This window comes from Sminthopsis crassicaudata, chromosome 2 (genome assembly GCF_048593235.1).
Source record: "Sminthopsis crassicaudata isolate SCR6 chromosome 2, ASM4859323v1, whole genome shotgun sequence".
In the NCBI taxonomy this organism is placed as follows: Eukaryota; Metazoa; Chordata; class Mammalia; order Dasyuromorphia; family Dasyuridae; genus Sminthopsis; species Sminthopsis crassicaudata.
Window position 1 is genome coordinate 224,823,333 of NC_133618.1, and position 24,704 is coordinate 224,848,036.

Genomic DNA, 24,704 nt, shown 5'->3' on the forward strand with positions numbered 1-24,704 from the left:
TTCTCTAGCAGGAAAATGGTGCAATGTACTCCTCCTGAGCTCTTCTTGAAGGCTGTTTTTCAGTGGGATATCTCACAGCATAATACTGACCATTCAAGTAAGAATCCAACCAAAAATCCATATCAGAAAACTGGCTTTTACCCCCCCCCCCATTAGCTTTCCTCTCTACCCCTCCCCCTTGTGCCCCAGTGAATGGTAGAGCCTTCATGTTTGCCACTGGTCTGCTTGGTTCACCCTCCAACAAGAAGCTAGACCATGGGTCTGATTCCCCAGTGTTGCAGATATGTTCTCCAAGGGACATCATCCAGATCTTACAGATACAAGACAGATGAAAATGCAAAGGTTTGAGCACTTGAGATAAGGTCCCTAAGAGCTCTCTCTAATATATTTATCCACCGATCGGTATCATTTATTAAGTATCTGTTATGTTCCAAGTACTGTGCTGGACACTGGAGATACAAAGACAAAGACAGAATCAGTCTCCGACCTCAGGGAACTTATTCTCTAATAGAGAGATAGGATATACATATATGACATATACAAAAATTACATAAAGCAGATAGAAGATAACCTAAGGTTACCAGATGATTGAAACTATCCATAACTACATATGAAGCTTTAAAATTTTTTTCAATATTATTTTATTTTTCCAACCACATGTAAAGACAGTTTTCAACATCCATCTCTATGAGACTTTGTGATCTAATTTTTTCTCCTTCCATCCCTTACCTCCCTCCCTCCCCAAGACAGCATGTAATCTGAAATAGGTTAAATATGTATAATTCTTCTAAACATATTTCCATATTTGTCACATACATGAAGTTTAAAAGAAAAAAAAAAAAGATGTGTGCATGCGTGTGAGAAGGAGGTGGAGGGGAAGCCCTGGATTTTTTGGCTGTCAATCTGTCCCACCAGAATCCTAAAAATACAGCTAATTTGGGCAACTGGCTTTGGGGTCTACATTCTCAGGAGTACCTGCTTTCTGGGGAGTTGCACTGTTCTAATCTCACCAATATATTATGAGTAAATACATTTGAACCTTTTTGGTCTTTTATGGAGCTCTTAAGATACATAATTTAAATTATAAGAGGTGTGTAAGGGAATGGAGTGGAGTAGTGGCCAGAGTCAGGATTTATAAGGTTATAATAATGTGTCTTTATGTACTGAATCTTTTATCTCCTAAATGTTTTTACAAACACTAATTGATCCTGGGATGTAATCCACATGTGGGTACATAGACACAGGACAAAAATGCCCGGGAGACCTTTGCTCATCCGGCACCTACTCGCCTCTCAAGGCTAGATGTGCGGATAAACCCCATAAACTACCCAGTCATTGAACCACCGGCTTCTCCAAAGTGAGGATGCTGGCATTCCCAATCCTGTTTTGCTTTGATTCCTATCAAGAAAATCACCTGCCACTTCAGTAGTCTGTGATTCCATCTGTGTGGATGGTCCCTATGCTGAGATGGGTCACAGACCTCTCTAGGGCTCAGCGGATGATCTTTGAGAGTAGCTGCACCAGAAAGCTCTATCCACTGGAAACTCATTAGGAGATGAATGTCCTAAACTAACTCTGCTGGTCCTTAGACAGCACATGTGGGTTTCGCTACCGGCCAAAGGCCAGAGACCTACGTGGCTTTGAATAACTAACATAGCCTGCAAGAATCCAGGGTGATCAAGATGACGGCAGTAGTTCAGTAGCCCAGTCCTACTTTGCTATCATATATATCATTATTTTTTAAAACATTAAAAATGTTTTAAACAAACATTAGAAAAATTAGAAACAAACCCAAATACTTTTGTTTTTTATGTCACCTTCATTTCCAAACATGTGTCTCCCTCCTTCTCTCTTCCCCCAAATCACTCCTTACACCAACAAATAAATAGAAAAGAGTAGGGGACAAAAGCAGTTCAGGAAAATTATTGTGGCTTTCAATACATGTTCCACCTCTGCAAGGAAGAGAGGAGGAGGTATATTTCCACTCTTAGGAATCAAACATAATTATTGTAATTACATAATCATCCAAAGGGATGACTATGATGTGGAGACCTCAACCTTTTTTTTTTTTTTTATTCTCTAGCCAGCTAATGTGAACACTGGAGAAGTGAGGTAGAGAGAGACTTGAATGTAACTCTGGCACTTACTAGCTGTGTTGACTGGGTTTAAGGCCCTTAAACTCTCAGTACCCCAAGCAACTCTGAGTTGTCAGTCTGAATCAGTGGGGGAGAGGAAGGAATGTCTGAGAGTTTTCTTTTTTGATGAAATCGCAGATCTCAACCCAAAACCCCACAGACCTCAGATTTAAATCTATCCTCTCCTACCTGCTCCTCCTTGGTGATTTGTGGGATCATAGATATTAGCAAGGATGTGTCTGGTCAGAAAAGGAGGTGGGCTGATCCTGTACAGATGGTAAGAAACATCACACGAATGGGCAGCCAGGGGCCGCATTTGGAACCACAGACGGTTAAAGACCAAATAGTAGTCTCCAAAGTGGGGTTTATGCATTCCACGGAATGCTGAAGATGGTCAGTGGGGGTGAAGGGAGAAAAGGCAATTAGGTGGTTCGCTGGATCAAGTGCCAGGCTTACAACTGGGGACAACCTGGTTCAGATCCTTCTGCAGACCCTCAGCAGTGTTATCCTACACCACACACAATTTCTCTGGTTCCCATTTTTCTCATCTACACAAGGAAGAGATTGGGCTTGGCAGCCTCGGAGGTGCCTACCAGTCAGTGCTCAGTCTATGATTCCAAAAGAGCAAATCTTTGAAAAAGATTTGTAATCCAAATGTGTAACACAGCTGCTCATTTATAATCCTATAAATATGACAATGAATGTATGGGTGTTTAAAGGCTAGTTGCCTACACACACACACACACACACAGAGCTAATTGAATTATTCCATTCATCTTGCAGATGTACTTCCATTTATTTCTCTTTAGCAAAACTTTCCTAGTATAATATAATGTATTTTAAATTGTGAAGGTCTATTCTCATTTAAGAAATTAAAAGCATTATCATTATTTTATTAATGTTTATTTACTTTATTTCTCTACAAGATTTAAAATTCTTCAAGGGAAAGGATTGAATTTAATCCAAATTATAGACATTGACTGCTGTGGTGCTCTATATACTCTATTCAGACTTCACAAACATTTGGCAATATTAATAGAGATAACTCATGTAATGATGGCATTTGCTATAGCGATGGTGGTGGTAGTAACATTGACAGTTATCTTGGCAGTGATAGTAATGGTGCCTTTTGGTAATGATGGGAATGATGAGACCAGTAATAAGTGACAGTGATGATGGATGATCTTGGTGGCAGTGGAGGGCAATAACAATGGTGATTTTTATCATGGCCTTTAATCTCATTTAGAATATAAGGGGAGCATGGTGGATCACTGGATTTGGATTCTCATCCAGGCTTTCCCCTAATTACCTTTGTTAATTTGGGAAAGTCACTGCATCTCTCTGTTCCTGAGCTTCTCTGAAAGTAAAAGGAGAAGGTTGGACTAGATTAACTCTAAGGTCACTGCCAGCCCTGAGATTCTAAGATCTAAGGGCTAAGTCAAAGTCTTCTATACAGGACTAAGACCTCGTCCTGGTTCCAATGGTGCTCTTTATATTGTTAGGGCTTAGTAAAGGCAAAGACTGTATTTTCAGCTGTCTATCTTTACCTCAAAGGGTTAACACTCCTTCCCTGATTTGAGAAAGTCCATCTAAAAGGAAATCAGTAACTGCTTCTTGTATGCTTACTTTTTTTTATCTCTATGAAAACATTTTTTAATCAATTTTTTTCCAACTAGGAAAAATCCACTTTTTCCCTGCCCTTATCCCAACTGAAAACAAAAACAAGATCAGGATTACAAACATGTATAGTTGTTAGCAAAAAGAAAATTCTGTATTGCTCATATTGTGTGTGTATATATACAGACATTAAATTCACAAACACGCATACATATACACATACATATACACACATCTTCTGCACTCTGAGTCTTTCATCTCTCTGTCAGGAATTCATCCTGAATTCTCTGGAATTGCGATTGATGACTATAGTGATTAGAGTTCTTAAGTCTTTCCGAGTTGTTTGTCTTTAATATTGTTATTGTATAAACTGTTTTCCTGGTTCTACTTACTTCATTCTCCATTAATTCAAACAAGTCTTTGCAAGTTTTTCTGAAACCATCTACTTCATCATTTCTTATAACACAATATCATTCTATTACATTTATATTCCGTAACTTGTTCAGTTCTCCAACTGATAGCCAGTCCATCAGATTCCCATTCTTTGCCACCTCAAAAAGATATAGATATAAATAGATATGTAGATAGATATAAACATAGATATAGATAGATATTTACAGTATGTCCTCAGAATTTATTTTTCTTAGGATGAATCCCTCCCTTAATCTATCATTCCTCTAATTATCCCCTCCTTTTTTTCTTTCCCTTCTATTTCTATGATGAGTGAAATATATTTCTGTACCCAGCTGCATGTGTATATTCCTCCTCCTTTGATCAGATCATATGACATATTAGCTGCTCCCTCCAATCTCTTCTCTTTGTATATTTGACTACTCGTGCATACTGATTATACGAAATGATTTTCTCTAACCTTCCTTTCCCTTTCCTTCTCTGCTAGTGTATTCCGCTTCCTCTCTTGTTCCATTCTTTTAAGATCATCAAGACCTAACAGAACCACTATCAGGTCTTGCCTAGTTATATTCTATGACCTCTTCTGATGATAAAATTCAGAAGGGATATATGTATCAGCTCCCCATATTACAAGTATATATATACATACATATATATATATATGCATATATATCTTTATTTTTTTTGTTGTTAAATTCTTTCTTTGAATTTCAAAATGCAGACATGGCTCTGGACTTTTTATCAGAAATGATTGGATATTCCTCTAATTCATTAAAGATCTATTTTTTCTCTTATGGAATTATACTCAGTTTTGCTGGATGCTATCCTTGCCTGTAAATTTTGTGTTTTGTGTTCTGAAAGATTATATTTCAAGTGCTCTATGTCTTTATATGGTGCCTAATAAATCTCATGTGATTATCTCAGTTCTTGAATTCTTTTTTTTTTTTTTTTTCTGGTTGATTGTAGTAGTATTTTTACTTTGATCTAGAGCTCTGGATTTTCACTCTGGGGTTTCTTTCACAAGAGATGGCTGAAGGATTTCTGAGTTCTAAGAAATCTGGGTAGTTGTCTTTTATAATTTCTTGCAATCTGATGTTAGTACCTCCCCTCCCCATAGTTTTTAAGTATTGTAGTGATTCTTAAATGATCCCTCTTCAATAAGTTATGTTTTCTTCTATTTTTTTTCATTCTTTTGACTTTTTTTTTTAAACATTTATGGTTGTCTTTTGGTCTCATCAATTTCTATCTAGTTCATTCTGATTTTTAAGGAGTTTGTTACTTGGATAAGGTTTTGTACTTTTTGTGTCAACCTGTTAATTACCTTCCTCTTGATTAATTTATATAAAAATTTTAAATAAAAAATTAGCAATACTTGTTTCATCTTTTTCAGGAATCCTAATTGAATTTGTGTACACGCTGTTTTTCTTTGAAGCTTTACTAGTAGATGTTTTGGAGTCATAATCTTTTGGGTTTGGGTCTTTCTGTCACAACATAACTATTTTTGGTGGGGTTATTTTCTTCTTTGCTCATTCTTCCGGCCTACTTTCTGACTTCAGGTTCTATGTTAGGGGCACATTCTTTGCACTTCTGGAAGAAAAGTCTGGTCTGGTCCTGTTGTTGCTTTTTTGGGATTATTGAATTTTCTGTTATTCCAGTATTCCCAAAGTGTCCTGTTCCAAGGCTTAGACTAATCAGCAACCTCCACCCCCACCCTTTTACTCCCACCCTGAGCTGGGCCTTCAAGTTTCTGACCCAAATTTAGAACCAAGCAAAAGCAGATTATTCCTGGACTCAGCCACTATCAGCCAAGTAGAAAACTGCTGGCTCCGGGTGTGTGTGTTAGATTTCCTTTTGACTTAGGAATTCTGCTTCCATATTCCTCTGCAGACTTAAGACTGCACTGGAAGCTATATCTGGAATACTGTACCACTCCTGAGGGCTGAACCTCACTGCCACTTTTGCTCTGGAACTTGCTCCTCTTAGTACATAGTCCAGGACCCACAGCTGCTCCTTACTGACTGCCAGGTCCCCTCCTCAGTACACTCTGGAGGTGTGATACAAAACTGGATAGTGGGAACTCAGGGACAAAACCAAGATGGCGGAGTGAGCATTTCTGCTGAACTCTACTAGCAACTTAAGTGCATCAAAAATGAATTCCAAGTAGAAAAAAAACAACAAAAAGTCACAGTGAGTATTTCCCCCAATCCCAGGGCAGCTTTGGAGGACAGAAAAAAAGATATGTGGACCAAGGATAATATCAGAAATTTTCTCAAATGTTTTGTTGGAAATATTATGTATGTTAATTCATTGTTTTATTGTTTTATTGTTTAAATCTTTTCTTCAGGAAGGGAGAGGTGATGAGAGGGAGATGGTATATTTCTATAAATTATTGTAATGTAATAACAAAAAAATTTAAACTAAAAAAAAGTTATGTGGGGTAAGGGTTGGCCAGTGTGCCAGAAGTGGTCCTAATTGTGGGCTTGGGAGAGTGGCAACAGTGGCAGTGGTGATAGGAGAGCCCAGCACTCAGTAAGGGGACTGAATACCTAGTCAGAAAGAAATCCCAAAGGATCCTCACATTAGCCAAACCAGGCATCGTTTAAAAACTCCATCACCTTTACTGAGTTCCAGGCTATGATCCCCAGGGTGGGCCCCTACCTAGTTAAGGAGCAGATCCAGAGGGTGGTGACCAGAACTCTCTCAGATCACAACATCTTGGAAGCTTTGAGGACTTGCAGGATCCCAGACCTAGCTTTGAAAGAAGCAGAACATAAAAAATCAAGGCCAGACACTCCCTCCTCCTCCCCACCCCACCCTCATCAACATTCGATTTAGTGCCTTTTCTAGATGTTTGTAGAGTTTTTGCTTTATTTATTTATTTGGCACGGTGAGACTGCTTTAGATTTTCTGCTATCTCACTGTCTTGACTTCATTGAGCTGTAGGTTTATTAAAGATATTCTTGATAGAAGTATGAAAAGGGAAAAGATAAGCTTTCACAGATAATTTTCTATAGCAGCCCATAACTTTAGTCACATAAATGATGAAAAGGCATAGAGAATATAAGAGCCCAGTTGTCTTATGTTTACCGATTGTTCATTTTTTAAAAAAAGGCATTTGATATGGTGCCTTAACAATTCTCCTTCAACCGAGAATCCCAAGAATGCTAAAATCACATAAGATTCTTTGATAAATGCCACAGAGATAACTTTGTTTAATGGTACTTACTGATTTTCAATATCAATTGAGGCAAAAAGAAAGGTGTTTATAGAGATTATCTAGAGTCCAAGTCAAAGAGGGATCTCAGGTAATGAGATCCTTTAGGATTCTTGTTTGCATGTGACAAACTGATTATATGTAATGGAACTCTATGCGGCTTCTTTAATTTGATGCACAACTACTCAAAAGAGTTTCGTCTAACTATTCACTCAAGAAAAATCAAATGGATGAAGAATGCTCATTGTTTAGATGATACACAATTGGAGTGAGAGTTTATTGATTTGATCTATTAGTTCCTTGGACAGATAATACAGATGAATAATAAGCTGAGCTCAGAATCGAAGAGAAGAGAGAGGAGGTCTGGATAATTTTGGGGCAACTATAAAGTGCTTTGAATGATCCCAAGCTCTATGCTTTTGACTTACTTTGGAAATACCAAAATCTCCAAAGAACCAGAATTTTTAAAATTTAAGTTGTCTAGAAGGATTAATGAGTAGAATGCAGAATGCTTCACTTCACTAAGTATAAATCCTATTTTAGACCCTTACTAGTTACAAGTTAAGTGACTTGTCATGTCATCTCTCTGGGTTTCTGTTTTGTCATTTAAAACGAGGATTTTAGACTCAATAATCTTTTAAGGTCTATTCTATCTCTAAATCTATGATCCTATGTGGTTTAAACATGTGGTTTAGTCCTTTCAGTTGTGAGGTTTTCTTGGCAAAGATACTGGAGCAGTTTGTTATTTCCTTCTCCAGCTCATTTTACAGTTGAGGAAACTGAAGCAAACAGGGTTAAGTGACTAGTCCAGAGTCACACAGCCAGTGTATGAGGTTGGATTTGAGCTCAGATTAAGCACTCTATCCATTGCACTCTCTATGCTGTATATAGCTTATTATTAAAGGTGGATCGCATTCCAGAAACTGCATAGAAGATATAATGTCGCCTGAGTATAGATTGAATAAGTCATGTAAGGAAGACAGTCAATGCTGCACTTTGTGTGTGAGGCACATTTCATGTGTCCTTTTCTACTGCCCTCCTTCACACATCTATGTTCCAGCCAAACTTGAGTTCCTTGTTATTCTCCGAACTGGATATTCTCACACCTCCTTGCCTGGATTTGGAGTCAGGAAAACTTGGGTTGCATCTGCTATTCTCCATGCTTGGAATGCAATCCCTTCTTCCCTTAGATTCCTCGGTTTCCTTCAAAGATTGGCTTAGGTCCCACTTTCTGATCTCCTTATTAAAAGTGCTCTCTTCTTCCTCAAATAATTTTCTATTTACTTACTCATCCCTTTATATGCTTTATCTTCCCAAAGCAAGATCTTTGAGGGCAGAGACCTTTCATTTTTGTCCTCAATGAGATGGGAATAGTGTGATTTAGGAGATAGGGAGCTGGATTCAGAGTCAAGGCTTGGGGTTCAAGTCCTGCCTTTGATAAATGCTGGTCTGTAACTAAGGGCAAGTCATTTATCCTCTCAATTATCCAGATCATTTCCATAGGGCCTAACTTGCACAACACTTGTCGATCTAGATTAGCAGAGGAGTTGGTTGTGATGAACCAGATGAATTGTTCTCCCTACCAATAGTCTACAGGGCCTGCCACAGAATAGGAACTTATTAAGTATTGGTTGGATTAAATTGCACTTGTGCACACATAATTTCAAAAGATTCAACATAACTTCTTCATATTAGATCAATTGACATGATGTGGATAAGAATGATTTAGAAAATGGGTTGCTATTTGCTGAAGTTCCCATGCTATGATCATTCTCTCCTTTGTCACTGAAGTGAGTGACATATGAAGAATTGCAACTTTAATGTTGGGACTTAAATGTGCAATCATCCTTAACAGAACACAACAGCTATTCAAAGAATTGTTTGAATCTAATTTTAAATTCATGAAGAGATGAAATGCTATGGCTGTGGACTCATGCTCTCTTCTAAGCTCTATCACTGCTCATCTTTATTTTTGAAGAGGATCGATGACATCCCAGACTGATGTTGTGACTCCTGCGTGAATTGGATTTAAGGGAAGTAGAGTTGTACCAAGTCATCATCCTTGTTCTCTTCTTCTAGGGTCTGGCGACAAGACAAAGTCAGGAGAATGATGGCTCCGGATGCAGTGGATGGTCTTGCTGTCTCTGATTAGGCTCTCGAGCATTCCACGCCGCCTGCTGCAGCTGCCTTTATGGCTGCTGGAACAGACTGTTTTTATCTGCCCATGGGACAGATACCTCCGAACCCACTGAGGGGTTGGAGATTCATCGGTTATCTTCAACCTGATTTAGCCTGACTGCTGCAAGGGTTTTACTAGGAGTCACGCTGCGTACGCTATAGCTTCTTGGAGTCCCAGGTGAGTGTTGAGTGCTAGGTAGAAGCCGAAGGTGAATGAGCAGAGGGTTCAGCAAGCCCTCACATCAGAGGTGCTGGTCCTCCTCGAACATCCCAGACCCTCTATGGTGGATGCTACTGCTTTTAGGAAGTCAGTGTAGTACAGTGATTAGGGAATTGGCTTGGGAGCCAGGAAGTCTTGGGTAAGAATCCTATCTTGGACCTTACTACCTGTGTGACTATGGACCAGCCACATTTAACTTTTCTGTTCCTATTTTCTTGTCAGTAAAATAAGAGGGGTAGATTAGATGGTTTCTAAACTTCCTTCAAGCTCTAAATCTGTGATCCCATAAAAAGAGCTAGATGATGTTAGATCTCTACAATGGATAAAAAGCTTTTTCAAAGAAAGAGTAAAAACACTACGACTAGAAATCAGGATCTGACTTTTAACTCTTCTGTCATCTTGGGCAAGGGGAAGAGAACAAGCATTTATTAAGCACTGACTTTGTGCCAGACGGTCTAGTGTAAGTATGTTACAAATATCTAATGTCTTTTTTTAGGGTTCAACTTCCCCATCTGTAAAATAAAAGAATTGGACTAGATTATCAATCAATCAGTCAACAAACACTTTATTAGTCATCTACACTATCAGGCATTGTGCTCAGTGCTGATTCTAATGGTTCATCCAAATTATGGCTCTAGGAAAAATGGATGTTGCTTGAAGTCTGTCTATCATCATTAGAAAAAAACAAAACAAAACAAAACATAAAGCCACTTGGTCTGAGCTGGAGTCTAAATTAACCTTAATTAGATATGCCATTTGACCTTTACCTTTTACCCACAGGTCTTCAGCACTGTATGAACATTGCTTAATTCTCTAAATAGCCCGAGCAGGGAGGGATTGTAATTAAGATCTCCAGTTTCATCCATGTTTGACAATATCCGTGTTCTGGTTTCCTCAGTGTACTCCAGGTAGTTAGTTTAAGAAAAGTAGTTTACTTTCCTTTTTCTCTTTTCCTCTCTCTTTCTCTTCTTTTCCTTTTTTCTCTCTAACTCAAGCTAGAAGGGTAGTGGCCATCTATAAACCAATCTCACTGCTGATGGGCACAGAAACTTTGACCTGCTATGTTTCTGGCCTGGGAAGATTTGCCCCTACTCAGGCTGCCAGAGGCTGACATCTCTCTTAAAAGGCTTACCTCATTGATGCCAGATTTAGTGAAAACACCGAATTGGCTTTAATTTTACTGTGGCTCAAAATTCCTAGGCTCAAGTGATTGGTCAGCCTCAACCTCTCTACAAAGGCAGGGATGACAAGAATGTGCACCACACCCATCCAGTTTCTGTTTCAAATGGAAAAACAGCTCTAAACTAGAAAGATTGGGGCTTTAGTTGTTATTGTTTGCTTTACTTTTAAAGAAACACATTAAAAACACTAGTATGAGAGAAAATTTAAATTTTTATTGACATCTCAGGGACAAACAATTCTGAAGGAGAATATATGAATTTGTGACACATTACCTGCCCTGGAAAAATACTGCATTTTAATATTGTGGTTTAATTTTTTATGACCGAACAAAAAAAAGAGAGAGAGAGAGAGAGAGAGAGAGAGAGAGAGAGAGAGAGAGAGAGAGAGAGAGAGAGAGAGAGAAAGAAACAGGGAACAAACAAAGGAGTTAAAACATTCAAATTAAAACTTAATCTTGATTTTTCCACAGAGTCATTGTTGTCTGTGGCGATCTGAGTTGCTGATAAAGCAAAATGCTCCCATGAAGATGTTCCAAGTGGCTTCCAGGAAGTTGTCTTATGTGCTGACATGCATGTGGACAGAGAAGTCTGGCTGACGTCCTCTTATGATTGGTGTTTCCTAGAGCTTTCCATTGGCAAAGGCAGCCTCTTGGAACTGAGGGACAAACGTTTTGAAATAAGCCCTGGTGGGAAAAGAGGGAGAGAAAAGAAATCGTGGTTAGCACAAACCAGTATGAAGACCCAGCAATTCTGAGTTTCAGACCTAACTCAGAACAGTTGTTATTCATCACATGTGCATTTTAAAACTTTTCTTTCTTTGCTGGCACAGTCTCTCTTTATTTGTTCAACTGAGGCATAATTAAACAATCAGTTCATTCTCTGGGTTACTTAGAAGAATGGTGCATATGGGTAGCCCTCTCTTAGGATTTCTCTGCTGCAGACAGTTTGTACATTTTGTATTTAGCAAAACTTTATAGGGTGTCTGTGAGCCAGAGGGAACCCATAGGGGTTTCTCTGAGCACAAGGCTGCAGCCTGCCTTCTGTTTTTATAGACAGTCCAAACACATAGGTAAAATACGAAGAATCCAGGCAATAATATAGATGTTTCATTTACATGAAGGAATCTTTATATAAAGGAATTTTTCATTTTTCCAATTGGGTGTTTCACTTTGAAGAGAAAATAAGGGCTGAAAAATTATTTCAAATGGCCTAAGATCTCAAATTAGTATCTGAATACATAAGTAGTCTAATTTGTTGGAAAGAAAAGGGGCTGGGGATACAAACTTTTCTCGTCAAAGACAGTGGTAAGACTTGAACAGATCATATCATTTTCTCTCCAAAATTTCCTGACGTTAAGAAGAGGATAATAATATAGTAAAATTTCATTTATCTAGATATCACCATTAAATATTATAGAAAGAACACTAGATTTAAATCTTGGACAGGACTTAATTTCTCTGAGTCTCAATTTCCAACTATAAAATAAGGGTGTTGGATGAGATACTCCCTAATGTGTTTTCCAGTTGTATTCTATGATTTGATTAACTTCACGTAAAGGAAACACAACCAAGAAACAGGAAGTAAAGAAAAAAGCCCAATGTGTCCCCAAATCTGTAAATTCAAATATATGAAGTTTTAAAAAAATAGATTCGCAGAGATCTTCATTAATTAAAGCAGGGCTTCTTTAATTTTATTTTGGACATGATTGGAACAAATGTGTTGATATAATTTCTAAGTTTACAGAAGATCAGAAGAAGCAAATCATATGTAATCTATATATCAAAATCTTTTTAAGAGAAGGCTAAATTAAAACATGGTTATGCTCACTGCTCTAGCTATTGTCAACAATGAATTCTGAAATCAAAATCCAATGGCCTTTTCTCAATTCTCTTTCATGTTGTTGGACAATTTTTCCCCTTGAAACTCACTCCTGCCTTGGCTTATTACCACCAAACTGTCCTGCTTGCCCTGTGATTCTGATTGCTCTTCTCTTATACCTTTTAAATATGAGTGCTTTCCTGGTTATGTCTAGACCTCTTTTTTTTTGGTCTGGAATCTATACTTTCTTCAGTCCTTATCTCTATGCAGATGATTCCCAATCTAAATGTCTCCCCTGAGCACTGGACTCATCTTTTCAACAGCCTCATGGACATCTCAAACCAGAAGTGCCATAGATACTTATAATTCCACCTGGTCCAAACACTCTCCAAAGTGCCTCCTCTTCTTTTCTTAATTTATTTCTGCTATAGGACAACGATTCAATCGCTCACCTTACCTTGAAACCTCAGACTTACTTTTGACTCTGTTTACTTAACAGGGAATTTGTGATGTGAGGGAAATGCTTTGTAAATCTGAAAGGACTACTGAAACATGAGCTGTTGACTTGTTCCTTTTATCAGGGAAGTGGCTAAGACCTGCAAGTTTTTCTTCTGTAGCATCTCATATGTAGCATTCCTTTCTATGCTCATATCCACCAATTCAGATCCTATATCTCTTTACCTAAAGAACAACAATATCATTGTAATTGGTCTTCTTGCCTCTACAGTTTCTTCCCATCTCCATTTCATCCTGCAAAATGTGACTAATTAATCTTCCTAAATCACAGTTCTGATCAAAAATTTGCTCAGAAATTTAATGATATACCCCAGTAGTCCTCAAACTTTTAAAATAGGGGGCCAGCTCACTGTCCCTCAGACTGTTGGAGGGCCGGACTATAGTAAAAACAAAAGCTCACACTCTGTCTCGGCCCCTCAGCCCATTTGCCAAAACCCAGTGGGCTGCATAAATGTCCTCAGCAGGCTGCATCTGGCCCACGGGCTGTAGTTTGAGAACCCCTGCAATACCCCATCCTCCATGATTGCTTAGCATATTCCTCAGATTAAAATTTAGGACATTCTACATCTGACCTGCCCTCTCCTCAATCTTGCCTTTAATAACTGCCTAGGACTTATCCTATCTTTTAGCCAAAGGAGACGACTGGCTTGTTGCACAAGAAAAATCAAATCAAGAAGGAAGAAAAACTGAGAAAGAAAACAAAATGCAAACAAATAACAATAGAGAGAGTGAGAATGCTATGCTGTGTTCTAAACTCTGTTCCCACGGGTCTCTCTCTCTGAGTGTAGATGGCTCTCTTCATCACTGAACAAATGGAACTGGTTTAAATCATCTCATGTTAAATAGAGCCACATCCATCAGAATTGATCATCATATAGTATTGTTGTTGAAGTATATAGTGATCTTCTGGTCCTGCTCATTTCACTCAGCATCAGTTCATGTAAGTCTCTCCAAGCCTTTCTGAAATCATCCTGTTGGTCATTTCTTACAGAACAATAATATTCCATAACATTCATATACCACAATTTATTCAGCCATTCTCCAGTTGGTGGGCATCCACTCAGTTTCCAGTTTCTGGCCACTACAAAGAGGGCTGCCACAAACATTCTTGCACATGTGGGTCCCCTTCTCTCCTTTAAGGTCTGTTATGTACTCAGGGCATGGTAAGCATTGTATTGGGTGATGTAGCAAAACTGTTTTGTATGTGATCACGTGCTAAGGGGTGATAACAAATGCATGAGCTTAACTTGTAATGTGCTGTTGTCTCCAGAAGCTGCCAATCGCTCTCTGGGAGGAGATCTGCTGTGTCAACTCAAATCTCTTGGACAGATTCTTCTTCCTGTAGAGAGCCAACTTCCCTTCCTGCAGAGAGTAGCCTCAAGTCTGGTCCAGAAACAACTCCCTTTTTCCTCCAGAGCTGTCCTCTTTATCCTCCCAGAGAATGAGTGTGGGATAATGCAAGGGCTTCTGGGAAGAACTACTTCAACCAATGAACTTGCTCCTCCTAAGCATGCAAGCTCTTCCCCAGGAAAGGCTGGAACTAGAGAACTGTCAAGTACCGACTTAGCACTTAGTAAGAACCTAACATCTCCCCCTTTCTTTTGATTTAGAACATTGGGTGGTCATAACCTTGAAACATAAATCCATCAATATGGGAGGCATTACACATAATTACATAGATTACATAAGCACATAGTAACATAGTAACATAATACATGCTAGAATTATGTAACAAATATCATGATCAAATAATCATAAATTGAGAATTTATAAATGTCCCTAAGTCCACTGTCCATTAGTCTCATCTTGTGTTAGGAAATCCAATGATTCCTGATGGTTTTTAAAGTTCTTTAACAGTCTTCTTATTAGCCATGCTATTTCAGTGTCAGATGTTTCTTAGATTTTCTCCTTTGTTTTAAGGTCTTTCTCTTTTTCTGTCTCTCTCCAATGGACAAGGCAAATACGACTCGTTGGCACCTATGTGATTCCTTCTCCATCTGAAGAAATACAAGCAAACCCTCTCCCCCTGGCAGTTAACATATCTGGTCCCTTCCGTTCACCACTTTCTGGGTCTCTCCACATCACCTGGTGATTATTTAAGGACAGTGGAGCTGCTCGCACTGGACACTGCCCTTCTGGTGGGTTATAAAACCTGTCTGCGGGAGCCAGTGCATCTTTGTCAAAAATTAGAAAATTAATGGTATAGAGAACTAAATTTAGAATTTCCCTAGGGCTACCTGTGGCTCCCCCTTTCTTTTGTTTTTGGAAGAGTGTCTAAATGTCTCTGTTTCTTCTCTCTACTATTGCCTGACCTTGTGGATTAAAAGGTATTCCAGTAATGTGTAATATCTTATACTGTGCACAGAAGGGTGCAAAATGTTTAGAACTATATGCAGGTCCATTATCTGTTTTTATTTCTTGTGGCACACCCATAATTGCAAATGCTCAGATAAGGAATTCAGTGACCACTCGGGCTGTCTCTTTTGCTGTTGGCACTGCAAAAGTGAATCCTGAAAACGTATCTACCACCACGTGGATAAAAGACAGATGACCAAAAGATTTATAATGGGTCACATCCATTTGCCAGATTTCATTGGGTCTCAAACCACGAGGATTCTTCTCTGGAGGGAGTGTAGGAGCGTGGAAAGGAAGACAAGCTGTATAGCTTTTTACTATGCTCCTAGCTTCCTCTCTTGTGATTCCAAATTGTAAACGTAAAGTTCGAGCAGCCTGATGATATTTAGAATGAGATTCTTGTGCTTCCTGAAATAAAGGACTACTGGCTAACATGGTTAGAAGGCTATCTGCCTTTGAATTTCCATAAAAAATAGGACCTGGAAGTCCTCTATGTGAGTGGACATGCAAGATATAAATCTTGCCTGGATGTTTTCTCACTTGCTCTTGAAGTTCCTGAAAGAGCTGATAAATATTAGAGGCTGCAAATTTTATTTGGGCTGTGGCAATTCTTTGTACTACACCTACTGAATCAGTAATTATATTTACGTCTCCTGGGTAATAAGTAAGAGCTAGCATGATAGCAAATAATTCATTCTGTTGAGTGGACTGAAAAGGAGTCCTGACTACTCTCTTTATGGTTAAATCATGAGAGTATACAGCACAAATATTTTCTTTGGAGGCGATTGTAAAGATTGTTGGTCCTTTAAGAGGAACCTTAGAAACCTTTTCTTCAAAAATCCATTGCCAAAGCCCTTTTCATAGTGGCTAGAAACTGGAAAACGAATGGATGTCCATCAATTGGAGAATGGTTGAGTAAATTATGGTATATGAATGTTATGGAATATTATTGTTCTGTAAGAAATGACCAACAGGAGAAATACAGAGAGGCTTGGAGAGACTTACATGAACTGATGCTGAGTGAAATGAGCAGAACTAGGGGATCATTATACACTTCAACAATGATACTGTATGAGGATGTATTCTGATGGAAGTGGATATCTTCAACATAGAGAAGAGCTAATCCAATTCCAATTGATCAATGATGGACAGAATCAGCTACATCCAGAAAAGGAACACTGGGAAATGAGTGTAAACTGTGAGCATTGTTTTTTTTTTTTTGTTTTGTTTTGTTTTGTTTCTCTTACCAGATTATTTTTACCTTGCGAATACAATTCTTCCTTTTCAACAACAACAACAAAATTCAGTTCTGCACATATATATTGTACCTAGGATATACTATAAGATATTTAATATGTATGGGAATGCCTGCCATCTAGGGGAGGGGGTGGAGGGAAGAGGGGAAAAACTCAGAACAGAAGGCAGTACAAGGGGTAATGTAAAAAAAAAAAATTACCTATGCATATGTACTGTCAAAGAACATGTTATAATTATAAAAATTAATAAAAAACAAAATAACACACACATACACACACACACACACACACACACACACACACACACACACACACAAAATCCATCACCAATTATGTAGTAGCCAGGTTATCTTTAATGGAGATCCATGTGCAAAATTTGGAGCGGTGGCCAATAAAATTTGCCATTCTGGGATGGTCTCACAGCATACATTAATTTGTGCATTAGTATAGAGTATGTATATTTTTTCAGGACTTATCCCAGATAATTGTATTACTCTCTTAATAGCCTTTAATAAAATCCTAGCCACAAGCACTGGGTAAGGAGTAAGGCTTTGTTCTGGTTGTGCTGGGAGGTTCACCCACTCAATCACACTGTCTCCTTGATGAAGGACTGCTGTGGGTGCCTCTTTTGTAGCAAAAACTGATATTTCCAAGGGTTTTTGAGTGACTCTTTCAACCACATTGGATAAAGCCAGTTCAACTTGTCTCAAAGCCTCTTGTGCTTCTTTTGTAAGCTGGCGTGGTGAATTTAAAGCACTGTCTCCCCTTAAAATGTCATATAGAGGTTGTAGTTGATTGGTAGTTAAGCCTAACACTGGACGCATCCATTGGATATCTCCTATTAATTTTTGGAAATCATGTAAGGTGTTCAACTTCTCTGTTCTTAAAGAAAGCTTTTGTACTGTGAGTGTTTTAGGATATACTTCATATCCTAAATATTGAAAAGGAGCATGTCTTTGAATTTTTTCTGTAGCTATATGCAGTTTGTAGTACTTTAGTGTTTCCATGGTCTTTTGTATATATGCTTCTAACATTTGTTCCTCAGGTGCACATCCCAAAATATCATCCATATAATGTAACAATATTACTTTTGGAAATGCATTTCTTATTGTAGCAAGAGCAGCAGCAACATACATTTGGCACATAGTAGGGCTGTTTTTCATTCCCTGTGGCAAAACTCTCCTTTCATATCTTTTATAAGGCTCAGCCAAATTAACATTAGGCACTGAAAAAGCAAATCTTTTCATATCCTCCTTATCTAGAAGGATAGAATAGAAACAATCCTTAATGTCTATAACCCATAGAGGCCATTCTCTTGGCAACTGAGTAGGAGATGGAAGTCCAGGCTGAAGAGTTCCCATAGTTTCCATCTGTTCATTTACTCTTCTTAGATCCGTTAACATCCTCCATTTCCAAGATTTCTTTTTCACCACAAATACTGGGGAATTCCAAGGACTTAAGAGAAGGCCGCAAGTGTCCTTGGTCAAGTTGTTCTTGCACTATGTCTAATAAGGCCTGAATTTTATCACTTCTTAAGGGCCACTGTTCTACCCACACTGGTGAATCAGTCTTCCACTGAATAGGAACTGGTGAAAGTGCAGGTAGGCCTTCAACAGCAGCCCTGCCTAAAAAGCCGAAGTGCTTATTTGTAATCCTATCTGCTGTAAAATGTCTCTTCCCCACAGATTGATGGGGATTTTTTCAACCACAAAAGGAATAAAAACTCCTGATTCACCTTCAAATACCCATCTCAAAGGCCTAGCACTAACTTCTGCTGCTATTGATCCTCCTACCCCAGACATGTAGGTGTCTGCCTTAATCTTTGGCCAGTGACTGGGCCAATTGGCATCTCTAATAACTGTACGATCTGCACCCGTGTCTACCAATCCTTCAAATGGTATTCCATTTATATAAATAGTAAGCATAGGTCGGTCAGCTGTCACAGCTGCTGTCCAATATATTCCTGGATTTTGTTCATTGGAGTCAAAATCTAGGCGACTATCACGAGGTTGCTTATTAGGGGTACGTAACAATAAGCCTGATGCTACTACTTCTCCTGGTTGATAAATCACACGTTGTCTGCCTGTGTTAGTGACTGGGATATTAGATACATGTTCTCCAGTTTCCCACATCAGTGTATGGATGGACACTGTTTTGTAGGCACTCTCAGAAGGTGAAATGGTCAAGCCTACTGTGCCTGGAGGCAAAGGATCCATAGGCTCAACAGGAACAGATTTTACTTCTCCAGGGAGTATCTCAGTGGTCTCTACTGCACACAACTCTATTTTTCCTAATTTCAATCCCTTTCTTCCATCTGATTGCCTTTTGGCTGATTAATCATGTCTTAAAATTCTCTGGATGTAACCTCGGCTGCCATCATGCCCTACTTGGGGGGCTGAAGCTGGGCCCCGCCTCTCATTTCCCTGGGTCAATCTACATTCGGAGGCCCAGTGGAGGCCCTTGTGATATTTTGGACATGGAGTTTTAGGTCTTCTCTCACCCTGTCTTCTCACTGTATCTCCATACCTACACTGAGCTCTTAAATGTCCAATTTTTCCACACTGAAAACATAGCCGAGTTTCTCTAGAAGTCCCTTGCCAGGAGGGACCCTGCCTTTCCACGTTCATCATTGTCCGGGTGTACAAAGCATTTGTTCCCACTGTAGCACAGCGTCTTGTGATCTCCTCTGAAGGAGCATCTTTGTCTAATCCCCATATAATTCTTTTGCAAATCTCATTGGCATTTTCCTTAGCCAGATGTTTGGTCATTATTTCTGTAGCTGCATTTTCTCCAAAAGTTCTTTTGACAGCAGTTTGCAAACGTCCCACAAAATCCGCAAAAGGTTCACTTGCTCTATTTTAGTGAAAGCCTCTCCACGATCTTTCTGTCCAGGGAGGACATCCCAAGCTTTTATTGCAGCCTTAGCAATTTGCTCACATATTGTCATGGTATAATTAATCTGTTCTGAAATCTCTCCATACCGACCTTCACCAGCTAAGTGCTCAAAAGTGAATTTTGTGTTAACTCCTATTTCCAAATTGCATCTGACTTGGATTTTACATAATTCATGAAACTCCGCAAGCCATAACAAATTTTCTCCAGGTTCTAGGCATGTCCTTGCTATGGATTTCCAGTCATTCGGGGTTAGGACTTCATAAGACAAACCATCTAGTAACATTTTAACATAAGCTGATGTAGCCCCATAAAGGGTACAACCTTTTTTCAAATCCTTAATTTTATTCAAATCTAAAGGTGCATATCTTCTCCTTTTATGGCCTACAGAGTCAATCTCTTCAATCACAGGATATGCATGTATAAAATCACTTATATCCTGTCCTTCTCTCTTAGCTTTAACCAATGCTTTTTCTAATCTTGTCATAGGCTTAGGCTGCTTCACAGGCAATTCTGTTTGTGTTTCTGCCTCTTCTCCTCCTCCTTCTTGCTCCACCCCTGAAGGGTTAATTGAGGGAGGAGATGGGAGGTGCTCCTATTGCTCAGAATTGTACTTAACTTCATTGTTATCTGATTCATCCTTTTCACCTAGTTAAGTTGATACTTCCCCATTTTGCTCCTTCTTCTTTTCCTTTAGAATAACATTTTTTAAAGCCATTTGGATTAAATTGTAGGTATGAAGTGTATCTTTGGAAACGGAGTTTTGTCTGGAACCAAAGGGCAAAATGTCACAAGGGCAATTGTAGTGTTCACCTAATTACTTTCCTACTAATTCCCATTCATCTGGATCCAATTCTTCTTCCAGAGAAAAACAAGGACATATGACCTGCACAGTTTTTAAAAGTTCAGTAATCTCCTCCAAAATTATAATCAGTCCTTGACTTTTCATAACCTTGATGATGCTCTCTAAACATTTTCCTTGAACAGAAGGCGTTTGCCCCATTTCACTATAAGAGATTGCTGGTTTAGCCCTTAACAAGTTAAGTTCCTTATTTGTCTATTAGCACGCTCACTTAATCTTTAACAAAGTTTCCTTGTTACTCATGGTTCTGGGTCAGAGAGACTGAGATCTGGATGGGAGGCTTTTCCACTGGAATCAGGATAGTGTCTGTCCCTGTTTGGGTGCCAAATTGCTATGGTCCGGTCTAGCTCCTCTGAAGGGCTCGGAATAAGTCCTTGTCAGGATAAGCAAAAGTCCTTGCCCCACGTTGTGGACGCCAATATGTAACGTGCTGTTGTCTCCAGAAGCTGCCAATCACTCTCTGGGAGGAGATCTGCTGTGTCAACTCTAATCTCTTGGACAGATTCTTCTTTCTGTAGAGAACCATTGTCTCCAGACAGTTGCCGTTAACTCTGGTCCAGAGAAGTGATTTCCCTTCCTGCAGAGAGCAGCCTCAAGTCTGGTCTAGAGCAGAGACTGACTTTTTTTTCCTCCAGAGCTGCCCTCTTTATCCTCCCAGAGAATGGGTGTGGGATAATGAAGTGGGAAGAACCACTTCAATCAATGAACTTGCTCCTCCTAAGCATGCAAGCTCTTCCCCAGGAATAGTGTTCAGGTAAGAACATAATGAGCAGAAAGGATTAGGGTCAGATGCCTGAATATGTTATATTTTACTAGGCCTAGAGGGAACCAGCATCTCGCTGGGGCCAGTTCTGTCTGCTATAGAAACACTTGGGGAAGAAACCAAGGCCAGTGAAATGCAAATTCCTCAGGAGGGTAGGAAGCTGAGACAGTTCTTAAGAAGGTTCCTCTCCCTAGAGAAATCACTATCAAAGATTCATTGAATTTTAGTAAAAACTGCAAAGACCTTCAATCTACTTTGCCAGATTTACCCATATTATTCCATTTTATATATCTAATACCATAGCTAAATAGAACTATTTACATTGTTCTAATATATTCCATGTTTCTAGATTCAATGATAAATATTTACACCTATTTTTTTTTTTTTTTTGCTGAGGCAACTGGGGTTAAGTGACTTGACTTGCCCAGGTCACACAGCTAAGAAGTGTCTGAGACCAGATTTGAACTCAGCTCCTCCTGACTTCAGGGCTGGTGCTCTATTCACTGTACCACACAGCTGCCCCTACACTTATTTATAAAACATTTCTTCACAACCACCTGGTAAGGTAGATATATATTCTATGTTATTTTACACATGAAGAAACTGAGGCAATCCAGTTTCAACTGGTGAAAACTTAGAAATAGGAAGAGATATGAAGTAAGAAAGATCATATTCAAAGGGGCTCCTTATATTTATTCCCTTTAATGTTACAGCTTTAAACATCTTGACTGAAGGCAGATTGCTATACAATGTCTTCTGAGTTTACACAAAGGCTCTTGGAGATATCTTTTACCAAAAGATTTTCTTTAGGTAGGAATAAAATCTAGAACTACATGATGGTTCTATATGAAGTCAAGAAGGAAGGTCAAATGAGAAGAGTGGTCTCAGCTGAGGTGTCACTAAGCCAATGTGCAGATGGAGTTAATTTTCAAAACATCTGGGTCTCTATTTTTTCTTTTTGGTTTTGTTTTCTTCAGTTTCTGGCACATGCTTTTAATCAGCCATCTGAAAACCAACTGTGGCTTGGAAATCAAAGCAGTTCTAGAAATAGTGCAAAAGGAACCTAGCTAATCACTTCTCATGGTCTTCTCTTCTTTTCATTATTCTGTAGCTCCAGGATAAACACTGAATTATTCTGAATTACTCTCTTTATGGCTCAGAGGCCATCCTTGCAATAAGGTGAATATGACAATGAAATAGGTTAGCTAGAGTGGTAGAGTGGAAAAAGCACTGAACAAATAAGAAGACCTGGGTTTGAGTTCTAGATCCTCCCTCACTTAACCTCTCTTGGGCCTTAGTTTCCTCATCAGTAAAACGGGAAAATAATATGTGCATAGGGTTGCTATGAATATCAAATAAAATTGTGTCATCAGTGTTTTATAACCATAAAAGTTGCTATTACTGCTGCTAAATTGACTTTTTTCTCATATCTTCAGAGAGTTTCTGTGAATTTTACTACCTGATCCTCAAGTATCTAGGAAAACAAAACATTTGACACTATCATTAGGAAGTAATCACATTTGGTAGGTAGAGCAGTATCTTTACCAGAATCATGCTATGTCTAGACACTGGTATGCTCTTGGGGCAAATGAGTTTTTGTGTTGGCTGCCAAGTGTGGAGTCATGTGGACTTGTGTGAGTTCAAATGTGGTCCCAGAAATCTGGAAAAGTCACTTAACCCTGTTTACCTCAGTTTCCTCAATTATAAAATGAGCTGGAGAAGGAAATGGCAAACCACTTCAATATCTATGTGACCCAATAAGGTCACATAGAGTGAGATACAACTCAAAAACAAGCACACACCTAACCAAACAATAATATTCACCATTCCATTAAATGCCTCAAACCCAATTTTGTTTTTTAAAGATTCTAGGGACCAAAGGATGTATAAGCAAATAAAACTAATATATCCAAGGTGCCAGTTAGTATTAATGATAAATAATTTCTAAATTTTATATTCTGACTTAAGACTCTCTGTCATATGGAGGTGATTGTGGGCTCTCAGGTAATGCTTATAGGTGGCTTCTGCTGTTAGGAGATTATCAAGATGACCTCAGTGTCTAAATGAGGGTCCTAGATTCTTTCCCTGCAGGCTTTCAAGTTCCACACTTGATGACTTATACTCCCCTTAAAGGCTTATTAGTCTATTCTAAGCTTTAGGATTCAAAGTCTTTGTATAGGAGAAATGCCTCTCTACCCATTGTTTAGAGGCTCAGCATCAAGATAATTTTGCTGTTAGATTCATGCTTTGTACTTCAATTTTAGTAAATGGGATTTGCCTTGTTACTTGTGGTTAAGCTCCTATCTCATATATTTCAACTCCATTCTGACTCTGTACTTCACTGTCAGGTTTTAGTTTCCTGTCTAGAGTTCTTATTTCTGTGAAACTTGGATTATTTACCTTGTTCCTTACTTCCCTACTCTGTGCTTTGGGGATGTGGAGTTCTATTCCTTAGTATATATTTATTTCATACAGGACTTTATGGGGTGTAGAAAATGTGAACTTTAACAAAAACTAGGTCACCTGGAGAACTAGGTCTAGGGCTGGACAAGAAAAGAACAAAAGGGGAAGTAATACATAGTTTCAAGAAGAAATAGTAAGGGCCTTAGTTCAGTGTCTATCTTAAAAATTGTTTGTATCACTAGAACCTCTTTTATACTGTAAATTCTTCCATAACTCCGTTTCCTTTTGGAGATTACCTCCCAGTCACAATATATGTATCTTGGATGTACTTAGCTGTTTGCATGTTATGTTCCTTATTAGCTTGTAAGCTCCTTAGGGGTGGGGACCTTGTTTTTGCCTCTGCCTTTTTTTATATGCCAGCACTTAGCCCAGTGCCAGACATATAGTAAGCAATAATAAATGCTTGTTGAATGGTTGAACAGGGAATTCTTTTTTGTGTGTGTTTAATTTGCTTTGTACAACATCACAAAGTCTGGCACTTGTGAATAGAGTGAAGGTAATGCAGCTGTTAGATTTAAGTCATTGTGGACCCTTTAGCCATCATAAAGACAAGTTAAAAAAAAAAAAAAAAACAAGAGTAAAAATTATCCAAATTTAAAGACTTTTCTATGACTAGACTTTTCATTTAATCACTGATGCCATAGATTATCTATTACTTTTTATATCATTAGGAAGGGAATTCAAAGTACATTCTTTCAAAGAGCAAGTGCTTATGCCTCAGCCCAAATCTGACTTCACTAAGAGTGTTAGAGATTCTGTCGGTGTTGAGTGTTGAATGAGTGTCCTTTGTGTGCAGTAACATAGATCACAAGCATGCTGAATG

The 24,704-nt window shown here is 38.7% G+C and overlaps 1 protein-coding gene and 1 long non-coding RNA gene across 4 annotated transcripts in view; one reads left to right on the forward strand and one right to left on the reverse strand.

Annotated features, from left to right (window-relative positions):
• The first annotated feature begins 5,953 nt into the window (after positions 1–5,953).
• On the forward strand, positions 5,954–11,563 carry LOC141555437 (uncharacterized). The gene is made up of 3 exons (XR_012486191.1): positions 5,954–6,350; positions 9,457–9,733; positions 11,427–11,563. It is a non-coding gene; the product is annotated as an uncharacterized LOC141555437 (long non-coding RNA).
• The window catches only part of BABAM2 (BRISC and BRCA1 A complex member 2), a 514,351-nt gene continuing 500,796 nt past the window's right edge, over positions 11,150–24,704 (reverse strand). For all 3 annotated transcript variants that reach the window (XR_012486190.1, XM_074288294.1, XM_074288295.1), the window contains one exon: positions 11,150–11,639. Coding sequence is in view for 2 of the 3 variants with exons in the window: in XM_074288294.1 (XP_074144395.1) it covers positions 11,576–11,639 (64 nt within the window). In the remaining variant the exon portion in view is untranslated. The remainder of the gene's footprint in view (positions 11,640–24,704) is intronic.